The sequence below is a fragment of the Bos mutus genome, chromosome 5, assembly GCF_027580195.1.
Source record: "Bos mutus isolate GX-2022 chromosome 5, NWIPB_WYAK_1.1, whole genome shotgun sequence".
Lineage (NCBI taxonomy): Eukaryota > Metazoa > Chordata > Mammalia > Artiodactyla > Bovidae > Bos > Bos mutus.
This window is the reverse complement of record NC_091621.1, coordinates 43,035,024-43,047,624: the sequence shown is the minus strand read 5'-3', so window position 1 is coordinate 43,047,624 and position 12,601 is coordinate 43,035,024. Positions and strand designations below refer to the sequence as shown.

The 12,601-nt window shown below is 44.8% G+C and overlaps 1 protein-coding gene across 3 annotated transcripts in view; it reads right to left on the bottom strand.

The window, feature by feature from the left end:
• DIP2B (disco interacting protein 2 homolog B) overlaps window positions 1–8,032 on the bottom strand; it is a 230,968-nt gene extending 222,936 nt beyond the window's left edge. For all 3 annotated transcript variants that reach the window (XM_070370766.1, XM_070370768.1, XM_070370769.1), the window contains exon 1: window positions 7,776–8,032. In XM_070370766.1, coding sequence (XP_070226867.1) covers window positions 7,776–7,875 — 100 coding nt within the window. In that variant the 5' untranslated portion in view covers window positions 7,876–8,032. The remainder of the gene's footprint in view (window positions 1–7,775) is intronic.
• Between the last annotated feature and the right edge of the window lie 4,569 nt (window positions 8,033–12,601).

Below are 12,601 nucleotides of genomic sequence, written 5' to 3'. Positions count from 1 at the left end.
TGAGATGAAGGCTAATGACTGATATAGGAACACCCACACTGGGAGAAAGAGAGAAAAAGAAGCCCAAGGGAGAGCTAAAGGAGGAACAGTTAGGGAGTTGGAAGGAAATGACGCCATACAAGCTACGGAAGAAGGAAGTTTCATAAAGATAATGGAGCGTGGTATCCAATGCTGCAGAGAAAGATGCTGTAAACCGTGGGTCCTTTTCAGTCTGAAATCAGAAGTCACTACTGGCCTTGGAAACAGCTGTTTCAGAGGCTTGATGAGGAAAAAGCAATGGACTGAAGAGTGAGCAAAAGTAAGAAATTAAGGATCTATGAGAGGGGGAGAACACTGGCACTCAAGAGCAAACAGGTTCCAACAAAGGGCTGTAGGAAGAGACTTTGCTCAAGATGAGAGAAACATCAGTACCTTCATAGGCTGAAGGGAAGGAGCCAAGAGTCAAGTGTTAAGTGGGAGGCTAAGGATGAGAGGAAAAGACAAAGACAGGAGACTGCAAATGAATAGAGCAATCAATAAAGTAAGATCCCAAGATCCCAGAAGAGAAGGGGCGGGAGAGAGCACAGTCAGAGGGATAAGCTGCAGAATGGGAGCGTGACAGCTCTTCCTCTGAGAAAAGACAGAAAGGGGATACACGGGAACTGAAAGAGAGAAGTGTGTGAGTGTTGAAGAGAGGCTCAGGGAGCCTGGCCCTCCTTACCAACTAGTAACGATGAAAACTGGTCTTACAGATTTGGTTCATTTTTTTTTAAAGCACAGTGGGAAGGAGGGGCTAGGTTAGCAGCCATTCTCCTTTGCTGCCTTCTTTTTTCCCCCCAAATATTATTTATTTATTTATTGGCTGTGCTGGGTCTTCATCGCTACGTGCGGGCTTTCTCTAGCTGCGGCAAGCGGGGACTACTCTCTCATTGCGGTGCAGGGGTCTCACTGCAGTAGCTTCTCTTGTTGCGGGGCATGGGCTCTACTCACAAGGACTTAGCTGCCCCACGGCATGTGGGATCTTAGCTTCCCAGACGAGAGATCAAACCTGTGTACCCTGAGTTAGCAGGCAGGTTCTTAACCACTGGACCTACAGGGAAGTCCACAGATTTGGTTCTCAACCTCGCTTCACAGTCCTCTTTAAGAAACTGACGAAAAAAAAAAAAGAAACTGAAGAAAGCTGGACACTCTCCTTCACAGAAAGGCACGTAAGCACACTCAAAGCACACTACACACGACTTCAGCATCTCCAGGTCCACGAAAGCCAACCCACGCATCCAAAGATCCTGTCAGCTGTGATGCTACAGAATTCCAAAGAAACGGCTTTTCAGAAGATATTTTGTTCACCGAAGAGCATCCACAAGGGAAGGCAACTTATTCACTATAAACACAAGTATATGAGGCACTTCCCTGGCGGTCCAGTGGCTAAGACTCCATGCTGTCAAGGGAGGGGGCCTGGGTTCGACCCCTGGTCAGGGAACTAGATCAAACTCAACTAAGAGTTTGCATGCCACAACCAAAGAACCTGTATGCCACAATTAAGACCCAGTGCAGCCAAATAAATAAATATTAAAAAAAAAAACCAAAAACCCACAAATACATGAAAAACTTTTACTTAAACATCTATGACATAGTTACCAAAAAATGTGCATAAAAGCACTCAGTTAGACTCTAGGCATAAAGGATACAGAAGACCATCCCTGCTTTCACAAATCTCAGAATTTAAAGACAATGAGTTACAGGGCCTTGGATTTACCAACGGTTTTAGATCAAAGTAGTATTTTTAAAAGATAAAAGATCAATCTAGAGCTGACTCATAAGTCTAAAGACAAAGGACTGAACAAGGCTGGAGATAAATGCAACTCAAAAAAAAGTGGATGCAAGGAAAGTTTTGAAGGAGGAATTGAAAGGATTTGTTCACTAAGGACAAATGGAGGAAAAAGAAGAGTCAAAAAACACAAGTGAAGGCTGAGTATCCACATGTGCCCTTTCATAGCTCGGAGACGCTTGAGTCTAAGAAACCATGCTTAAATGTCAGAGCCATTTGCTGGAACCTACAGGCTTGGATATGCACACATGCCAGATGCCTGTGTGAAACAAACCAGCTACTCTTTTCTGCTCTAGTCAACTGCCTGCCGTGACTCAACACGTGTTGAACAAGGGTAGAGGGTGCCGACAGGAGCAACTGATGGAGGAGTCAAGTCTTACTTACAGAAAAGAATTACACAAATTGATTCCATTCATCACTTCATACATAACCATATTCTGCTAAGTAACAGAAGATATTAAAAACAGCCAAATCACTACGTATCTATTCACTATCAGAAACAGTAAAGATTACACTTAAGGAGCACTGACTGCGTGCACACACCACGCTCAGCTGTTTTCCTAGGATCTCTTTTTAAACCGCCTTACAACTCTAGTAAGGTTAAGGTTGCTGTTCCTTTTTTCAAGAATGGAAGAAACTAAAACAAGGGAGGTTAGGCAGTCCGTCCAAGGTCAGAGAGCTCAGTGACAGCCAGGACTTGGATGCCAGCCCACCAGGTGCCAAAGCCCACACTCCTCATATGATCATACAACCCTGCCTCGTGCCAAGATCAAATCCCCAAGACAGAGACTTTATGTTTCAATTCACATCTAAATGAGGTGAGCAAAAATTTATTGCACTCTTACTACAAGAAAGAAATTGGTCAGCAGTTGTTAAAAGGACTTAAAGAATGACCTCTGCAGGAGTTTACATTGAGATGAAATGAAAAATAACTTAAATAATTAAAAAAACCTATGACTGGCAAAAATGTAAATGGTGTAAGATCTGGAGCAAGAGAGCTCACAGTGGTCAGGGGCAGGTTTAGAAAAAAGGTAGAACTTCCACTAATTCTTAAGGAACTGTGAGAAATGGTGCCGAGGAGGTGCAGAGCAGGAAGGAGTGTTTCAGAGAGCATTCCTGATTAATCATGAGAACCATGAAGGACTGTAATCATTACAATACAAACACATGTGAAGGCCCTTTTTAGCCAATCATCTGAACTTTCAACCCTGAGGCGCTAATCCACACATAGGCCAGGAAAGAAAGCTGCCATCAAGCGCTGGGCTGAGAGGGAAGGATTAGAGATTTCTCTTGTTCAAAAATTCCCCTCAATGTTATGGGACTGTCAAACAATGAGATAAATTTTTCAAAATGTCAGTACATAGAACTAGAATGTCTAAACAAGCGCCATCCTTTACAGTAAAGTGAATCATCCTTCCAATGACTTTGTCTGTCACTACTTTCTGGAACTGCCCTCAAAACCAGTTTACCACCATTCTAGTTTTTTGACAGTCACAAATAAAACCCATTTATATATAATCACTCTAATTTTTTTTCATTCACAGCTAGTTGGGACTCCAAGAAAACATCCACCAGCTTTTCTCTACTTGACACCAAGTGACCTATAAAATGAAACTCTGCCCTCAAAGAATTAAAAATTGCCACCATCAGGGTTTGCTGAGCTATGCGTCACAGGCTCTGACGAGCAATTCCTAAAGATGTGTTCCAACGTAAGGCGAGCACAGCCCACCAAAAGAGATATTCAAGTTCCAGAGAATAAACCACTTAGCTAATGCCCTGTTTGGGTTATTCAAAAACCCACACACCTGCTTTCCTTAGTACTTCTAACACCAAGAAAGACAACTGCTTAGATGTCACTTTCCAATAAACGTGTTTCTTATGAATTCATGACTATGCTACATATTTGAGGAGGAGTGGCCACACTAATTTCCATGATAAGTAAAACAAGAAGGATTTACCAGTTCTCTGGTGGCTTAATTCTAAACTCCCAGTCTGGAGACTGTGCAACACAATCTCAACTCAGCATCTCTCCCCTTTCCTCTTCAACTCCTCTGCCCACCTCCTAGAGGGGGTGCACTTCAACTCCTGGGAAGCAGCCGTGTCTTAACCCTCCACCTTTGAGGCCGACCTGTACCACGCTTTGAGGACCCTGAGTTATGTGATGAAATAGACAGGAGAAAGGGAGGATGTGTCTGGGTTTGTTGTGTTTGTGCTCAGAGAAGTGTTCAAACAAGAAAAGGGAGGATCCCTTCCTGTAAGTGTTATTTTATCTTAAATACCTTTCCAGTTGTCACCCTGGGACTGTTCTCAGGCAGAAAGACTCCCACCCCACGCCGTCCTCGATACACCACAGACAGCCTTCCTCCTTCACACTTAGGACTGAGCTGCACCAGGCTCATCACAGCCCTCTCCACCAGCATCCAGGTCTGTACTGTTTCTTTTTCACAGCGATAAAGCAGTTTCCTCTTTTCTTAGAAGGCAGCCTCTGTACAAACTCTTATGTACCCTTTGGTATCATGAACTGTTTTGTTGGCATTTTTAAGTAATTTCCCTTTCAGACTCAGAGATCTTTGAAAGCGAGCACAGTACCCTGCTAACCTCTGTGTCCTGAGCACACAGTAAGCAGAAAATCAATGTCTGCTCAATCAAATAAGTGAATGATAGATTTTAAAAGAGATTTCAGAAAGTCAATCAATAAGACTCTTTAGAATTATGGCATACAACTTTTTTAATAAAAGTTTTTCTTTTTTTTTTTAATATTTATTTGGCTGCACGAGGTCTTAGTGTAGTACACAGGATCTAGTTCCCTGCTCTCGGATCGATCCCGGGTCCCTGCACTGGGAGCCTGGAGTTTTAGCCACTGGACCACCAGGGAAGTCCCGACACACAACTGTTTTGTAGCATTTGCTTAGAGTAAAAATTAGACTTAATAGCTTGTACAATAACTATACAGATATTTAAATCATTCAATGGTAACAGATGCCATAATAATATGGCAGCTTAAGATACTGGCACTAATTAGTGAGCAGCTAATACTCACTAACAAAACACTTAACCTTTCTGAGTCTTGGTTTTCCCTTCTGTTAAATAAAAAAAAAAAGTGAGGCTCGAATGACATAACATATCAAATCATAACACAAATACAACGTATTATCAGACAAATTTAAACAAATTCCCATCATTAGTGTTATTTTATGTGCATACACTTGACTAAAACATACGATTTAAGTTCAGACAACAAAGCTCATTGCCAAATATACAAAAATATAATAGTACATGTAGGTCATGAAAAAATTTCAGTTATGAGAATACTTATAGAAACCTCCTACCTATTCAATTAGTCTACAGAAAAATTTGTGACTAGGTGTTAGTTCAATTTTCAATGATTCTCCGGACAGTGCTGGCCTGTTCTTTCTGCTGCAAACGCAGGCAGCTTGAAGTACCAAGTCCACAGTGACCCGCCTGAACAGAGCACCAGCCACAGCACTGGGCTCTGCGACGCGCTCTGCGGCAAACGGCCCAGGGAGGCACAACCTGCGTTCCAGCACAGAGCTGGCTCATCTGCGACCCAAGCCTGCAGCTGAAAACACAAGTGAGCACAAAGAAAATTCTTTAACGGCATACAGCTCAGGCAACCGCTGTAATTAGGACCCACTACAGCCTGAACCGAGAAAAATGAATAAAATCGAGGAATGAGAGCAACAAAGCCAATCACACACGATAAACACATAGTTAAAAGTCTCTTTTTTCCCAAAGAAAAAAGTACTTTTGTCAGAGCAGTAACTCTAGAGAAGATGTAAAACAAACAAAGGTCCCTTCAAAATATGCTAACAGGCATCACAAATAACACTGTGCTATAGATTTGGGGATTGTTGGTGGTGGTTTCAACTTCACTTGAATTCCTAAAAATGTCTACCTACTTCTCTAGTCAACCATTCTCTGTACTTTAAGCAAGAGAGACAAACAGATGGTCAAGATGCTGACACTGCAGGCCTGAGGTTTTTCAACTGTATTTTTTCCAGTTTTCCATCGCTAAAAGAGATGAAATACCGGATAATGTAGCATAAATCTTTAAGAAACCATTTCAAATCCCAGTCACATGCCAAACCAAAACAATCCTGCAACAGGAAAGAAACCATGCACTTGTCCTGAAAAATGCTGAAGCCTTAGCCTTACAGTCTGTAGGACTTTCACACCTTCTTCAAGGAAACGTGAGCTAGCCAGTATGAGTCCTAGAAACAGTTCCTTGGAATCATCTCTAGAAACAACCAGAGAAGTAAACAATAATCAGCTGGAAGCAGATATACCAAGAATAAGGAGCTTCCAGGATTTCCCTCTCCAAGTAAAAGCAATTAACTCCTATTTTTAATCTCTTTCTGACGCAAACATCCAGCCAAACTTCTTTCCTCCTAGCTAATCAAAGATAGCGGATGTGTTACTCTAACTTGCTTTAAAAGTCCAATTTGAATGAAAGTCATCATGGATTGAATGACAATGCTTTAGTCTAGAAGAATGAGGTATTTTGAGAGGTAGAATCAAGATAGCAATGCCCTGAACATTTCACAGAAACAGACTCATCCACCACAACTGATACTGGGGGCTGGCCAAAGAGTAACTCCCCAAATGATAAACTGAAAAATAATACGTTGCTAATTGAGTGCAAATGAAAAGGGCACCTCCCTATACATTGGGAAACCCTAACAAGGTTATTAAGAATAATTATTTCCTTCCATGCCCAAGTGACTTTATAACACTCAAATCTACTTCTGGTTTTTTTTACTATAAAGGATGGGGGGAGGGGTGTGTAGAGAGACTGCCTTGATAAGTAAACAAAAAGTCAAAACTCTCCTGGAAACTTGTCACATTCTTCTTTTCCAATCAGTAATTTTTAATCCACTTGAAAAATGCTAGTGGAGAGGGCCTTTGGCACAGAACTCAAGAATATGCAACTCTGGGGGCACCACCACAGTACTGATATCAAGCTTGGAGAGAATGCTGCTTTTGTCTCAGAGGCAGCCTGTGACAAAAACAGGAACTTTATGGAGAACTGATCACAACTGCACAAGAAGCCTGATCACATGCCCACAACAGAGCAACGTTTCTCTCATTGTTGTCCAGGGACTTCTCGAATAATAGTGGCTCGATTTATTCCATTCTTTTAATTCTCAAAACCAATCCAAGCGTCCTTGTAACAATCCATTGTCAAAGGAAAGACCGTGCCGGCCAGGATTTGCACCTCTCTCCTTTCCTCTTCTAAGATTCCAAAAGGTGATCAGATGCGGAAAATTCAGCCCGAATAGAGGCACCGAGGGGAAAAAAAAACACACAACCCTTTTGACAAAGGTGGTCTAAAAGCCGCCCCGTGTGTCTCTCTCTGGGTTAATGCCACTGCTTCTGGCCTCCTTAGGACCCTCAACGGCCCACCCCGCTTCTATCTCACTCCTGTCACTGGGCAGGCATCTCGCATTGTTAAACAAGGAAGAAGAAATGCTGGCGGATTTCCCCTGTGTCTCTCTCTTTTTCTGAAGGGGGGAAGGGGAGCTGAAACAGGAGTGGGGCCCTCCCCTGGAAGAGAGTACAGGAGCAAGCTGTCAGCCACCCCGCGGGCGGCCTCACCCCCACCCCGCCCCCACCGTGCCCCGGCGCCCGGGCAGAAGCCTGAAGCGGGAGGACACAGCTTTGTCTGGGGTTTTGGGGGGACAGAGAGCGCAAAAGCAGCCCGAGCCTGAGGAAGACCTCTCCCCCCAGCCCCGGCTCCCCCGCTCCCAGAGAACACAATGAACCACACGGAAAGCCACTTCCCGGGGTAGGAGAGGAGAGAGACCCTTCACGTGAAGCCCAGGCCAGATTTCCGGCACCCTCCTCCCCTCTGCCCGCACGGCCACCAGGGCGCGCGATGGGGACCTGGTCTCCCCTCGCCGCGATCCGCAGCGGCGCCCGGGCGCCCGCTCCCTCGCCCGGCTCCTACCCTCCGAGAGCTCCAGCTCCAGCTCCGCCAGCTGCGCCCGCACTTCGGGCGGCAACGCCGCCACCGCAGCCGGCGAGGGCTCCAGGCCTCGCTCCGCCATCCCGGCTCTACCAGCCACACTCCGGAAGACAAACGAGGGGGCCGAAGGAGGGACGGACTGACGCGGGCCCACACCCCGGCTACAGGATCCGGCTCCGGCCGCCGAGCGCCGCCAGCGCAGCCGCTGCTGCCGCCGCCATGAGCAAGGGTCATGTGAGCCCGGCGGACCCGCCCCCGGGCTCAGGACGCACCGCCTCCGCAGCCGAGTCAAGCTGCGGACTCCCGGGCTCATGGCGCCCTCTACTGGGAGATTCCTGAAACTACGCGTCCAAGCCTGCTGCCACAATTTCTCTCCAGTGAAATGGGCTCACTGTGTTGCTGTGGACCCGGACGTTCACCTTTTACGCACTCGCGAGGAAGGAGTTTTCAGGGGCCCCAGACCTTGCTTTTTCCAGTTCTCTGCACTTAATAGTGTATGCTTTTATCTTGTCCCCTGCTTCGTTTCCCGGACTATTTGACACCACCCATCCATAATAACTTGAACTCAGGCAGTTCTTTTTACTGGGGCTTCCTGGTCACATTTACCAGGAGCTCTTTGTTTCTAAGGGGCTTCCCAGGTGGCGCGAATTCGTAAAGAACCCGCCTGCCAAAGCAAGATATGTAAGAGACTCAGGTTCCAATCCCTGGATGTAGAAGACCCCCTGGAGGAGGGCATGGCAACCCACTCCAATATTCTTGCCTGGAGAAGCCCATGAACAGTAGAGCCTGGCAAGCTATGTTTCTATTTCAGTTCTAGCATTTAAGACAGAAGGAGGAGAATGTGCGTCCTCCTGCCTAGACTTCTGACCTCTTTCCAGAGAACTTCGTCTTCTTTGTCTTTTTATCATTCTCGATGTATCATTAATAGGTGTTCCAAAAGTATTAGTATTTTAATTCAACTTAAGGATCCAAACCTGTATGTATTTTTTACTACTTACGTATTTATTTTTAAATTTGCGGGTGCTCTTTCTTGCTGTGTGCTGGCTTTCTCTAGTTGGGTGAGATGGGGCTGCTCTTCATTGCCTTGCACTGGCTTCTTATTGACGTGGCTTCTCGCGGTGTGGAGCGCAGGCTCTAGGCACTTGGGCTTCAGTAGCTGCAGCAGGTGGGCCTCAGTAGTTGTGGCCCGTGGGCTTTAGTTGCCCATGGAATGTGAAAATCTTCCCAGACCAGGGCTTGAACCCATACTCCCTGCATCGGCAGGCAGATTCGAGTTCACTGTACCACCAGGCAAGTCCAGACCTGTGTGTATTTTTACCAGAAACTACTGGGACAGTTGCCTTAAATTGCCATTCTTTAATGGTATTGTCCTTTATGTAAATGCCAAATCTCCCCATACAGTTTGAGAGAATTCAGTATTTTTCTTCCCCTTCCATGCTGGTCCAAAATTGGTGCTTTGAGAGTTAAGGCCTCAGCATCTATTCTGTAGTAGTTCATGGGCTGGAAGGGGGAAAATTTTTTTTTAGGCTGAGAAAAGAATTTCAGCTTGAAAAAAGGAGTGTAACATCATGCCTGATTGGGTAGTAGAGTTTGAAATTTCCTTTTAACTGCAACAATGTAAGAAAAATCTGTGGGAATGTAAGTGTATCTGTCCTCTGGTTTACAATGAGGACTGTGGCAGCTTTTGCTCTTTAAGGTGGCAAATTTGTTGACATTCCTCCCATCAAAAAAGTGAGGTCCAGGGCTTCCCTGGTGGTCCAGTGGTTAAGAATCCACCTGCCAAACATAGGAAACAGTCTTGTGGACACAGTGGGGGAAGGAAAGAGTAAGACAAATTGAGAGAATAGCATGGAAACATATACATCACTGTATGTAAAACAGATAGCAAGTGAGAATTTGCTGTGTGAAACAGGGAGCCCAACCCAGTGTTCTCTGACAACCTAGAAGGATGGGATGGGGAGGGAGATGGGACGGGGTGTTCAGGAGGGAGGAGACATACGTGTAGGTGTGGCTGATTTGTGTTGATGTGAGGCAGAGGCCAACGCAATATTGTAGAGCAGTTGTCCTCCAATAATTGTATTTTGTTCTATACGTCTCAATATTGTACAGTTATAATCTTTAATAATTTTTTTTAAAGAATAAATACAAAAAAAAAAAATCCACCTGCCAATGCAGGGGACATGGGTTTGATCCCTGGTCTGGGAAAATACCACATGCTGAGAGGCAACTAATACAACTAAGCCCACAGGCCACAACTGCTGAGCCCACCTGCCTAGAGCCCGTGCTCCACAAAAAGAGAAGCCACCACGGTAAGCCCCGCGCTGCAACTAGAAACTAGCCCCTGCCGGCACAATGAGAGGAAGCCCTTGTGCAGCAGTGAAGACCCAGTGCAACCAAAAATAAAAACTGAGGTCCACGTTCCCTTCCCTGAACCTGGCTGGGCTTCTGACTGCTTTGGCCAGTAGACTATACAAATGGCACTACGTGACTTCCGAGGTTAGGTCCCAGAAAGACAGGCAGCTTATCCTTGGCCTCTTGGAATTCTCCCTCTCCAGAGAACCACTTTCAAATTGTTTCCAGAGGGACTCTCCTGGTGGTCCAGTGGCTAAGACTCCCCTGCTCCCAATGCTGGGGGCCCAGGTTCGATCCCTGGTCAGAGAACTGGATCCCACATGCCACAGCTAAGACCCAAAACAGCCCAATAAATAAATATATATTTTTTTAAATTGTTTCAAGGAACACACGTTTAGGCTAAAAGAGAAGGTGTTATTTACTGGAAAGAATGATTAATACGAGGCCAAAATTCTCAGGCTTCAAGGCAGATTAACTGCCGACCAGCAGAAATACAATGTGACTAGAGATGTAATATTAATATTCTAGTAGTTATATCAAGAAGTAAGAAGAAATAGCACATCTCAAAACTAGCTACATCTCAAGCGTTCAGTGACTAATTCTGGCTAGTGGCTACTGCATTGGACAGCACAGGTCTGGACACAGTCTTTACCTGTTTTACCGGCACATGGAATTCACTGGGATGAATAGTCCAGAAGCCCACTAAGTTTTTGCAGCTGATATATTGCCAAAGACACTCCAAATCTGGCTGTAACTACTTCCAGCTGTTCAACACTTAAATCTCTAATTTGCAACTCCCACCAATAAGGACACAGCAACAAACCATGCAGCTCCCAAGAAAGACATACCCACCCATACATAGCAGCATGGCACAGTATGCCAGTGAAAGACAATGAACAACCATGTTACTCCTGGAGATCAGAACCAGAGGCTGCCAGACTAACAAACTTACTCCATCTGCCAAGGTAGGGCACCCTCACTAATCCTGCCAGGCAGGATGGTGAAGTGTTTGCAGAAATGGCTGCAAAAATGTGCACCCCCCATCCCAAGTATTCATGACCCTTATGTAGACCCCTTCCTACACATGGGGCTTGACCATATGGTTGCTTTGACTGATGAGACAATAGCAAACACAACACAGAGATTTGGAAAGTGCTTATTGCTTATCCTCTTTCTTTCTGCTTCTGGAAACTCTGAGACCACCGTCTTGTGATTGAGTGGGAGCTGGACTACTAGATGAGAAGAGATATGGCCCAGCTAGCCTCATCACTCTCTGCAAAACCCAACCAACTGCAAGCTGTACACGAGGCCATAGCCTGCCGGTTGATCCTGGGGCCACAGGTAAGCCCCGCTGAGTCCAGCCCACATGGCCAAGGCACGTGAACAGCAGATGGCTGCCGCTGTGTGTCACTAAGTCTTGTTACGCGGCAAAACTAAGACACACGGGGTGTGGCATGTGCTCAGGAGCAGGGTCTACTGCATATTTTCTCATCTTTTTTTTAAAGGCGAGAGCAAGATTCCTACATGTATATTTTCTGTATTCATGTCTTTATTTGTGAATTTTACTGATTTATTTCAGCTGAGCTGTATCCTGGTGGTGGGTGCACACAGGCCTCTCTAGTTGTAGCATGTGGGCTTAGTTGTCCTTGGCCTGTGGGATTCTAGTTCCCTGACCAGTGATAGGACCCATGTCCCCTGCATTGGAAGGTGGATTCTCAACCACTGGACCGCCAGGGAAGTCCCATATTTCCTTTCCTGAATGGAAGTACTATTGTACTTATGCTTCCTTTTCTGGCTTTGTCTTTTGCAGGGCTTCTCAAACTCCAGGATGCATCAGAGTCACAGGGAGATACACAGTGGTAGATCCAACCCAGAGCTTCTTTCTTTTTGCACCAACAGGTCTTTTTATTTAAATTAATTGCATTTACATTTTAACTTAAATTCTTTTTTGTACATGCACTCTATGTTTCACATTGTCATTTTTTTAATATCTAGCATTTGTTTCACCCTGCTAGATGCTGGAGGAGATTTTTTAAAAAGAACTTATTTCATTCTTAACATCAACAGACTTACCAATAGGGGATATAAGGTAAATATTATATTTACTTAAATATTACACATTGCTGTCACTTTTAAACAAAGGGCCAGTACAATTCTAAACACTAAATACATTAAATCAATTTTCACACAATCCCTTTAAGGGACTATACTGTTAGTTTCTACTTTTGCTGGTGATGAAAATGAGGCATGGAGATTTTAACTTGCTTAAAGTCCCATAGCTAATGTGTGGCGGCGCTAAGATTGAAATCCAGGCACTCGAAAATCAAACCTCAAGTTTCTAACCATTTTATTGTACTGCTACTGAGAAAGAACAGGCTGCTTAATATACAGAGTTCTAAAGTTAGCACTTATGTCTCAGGAAACACTATCCTTTTTTTCTTTCTTTTTTTGCTTAG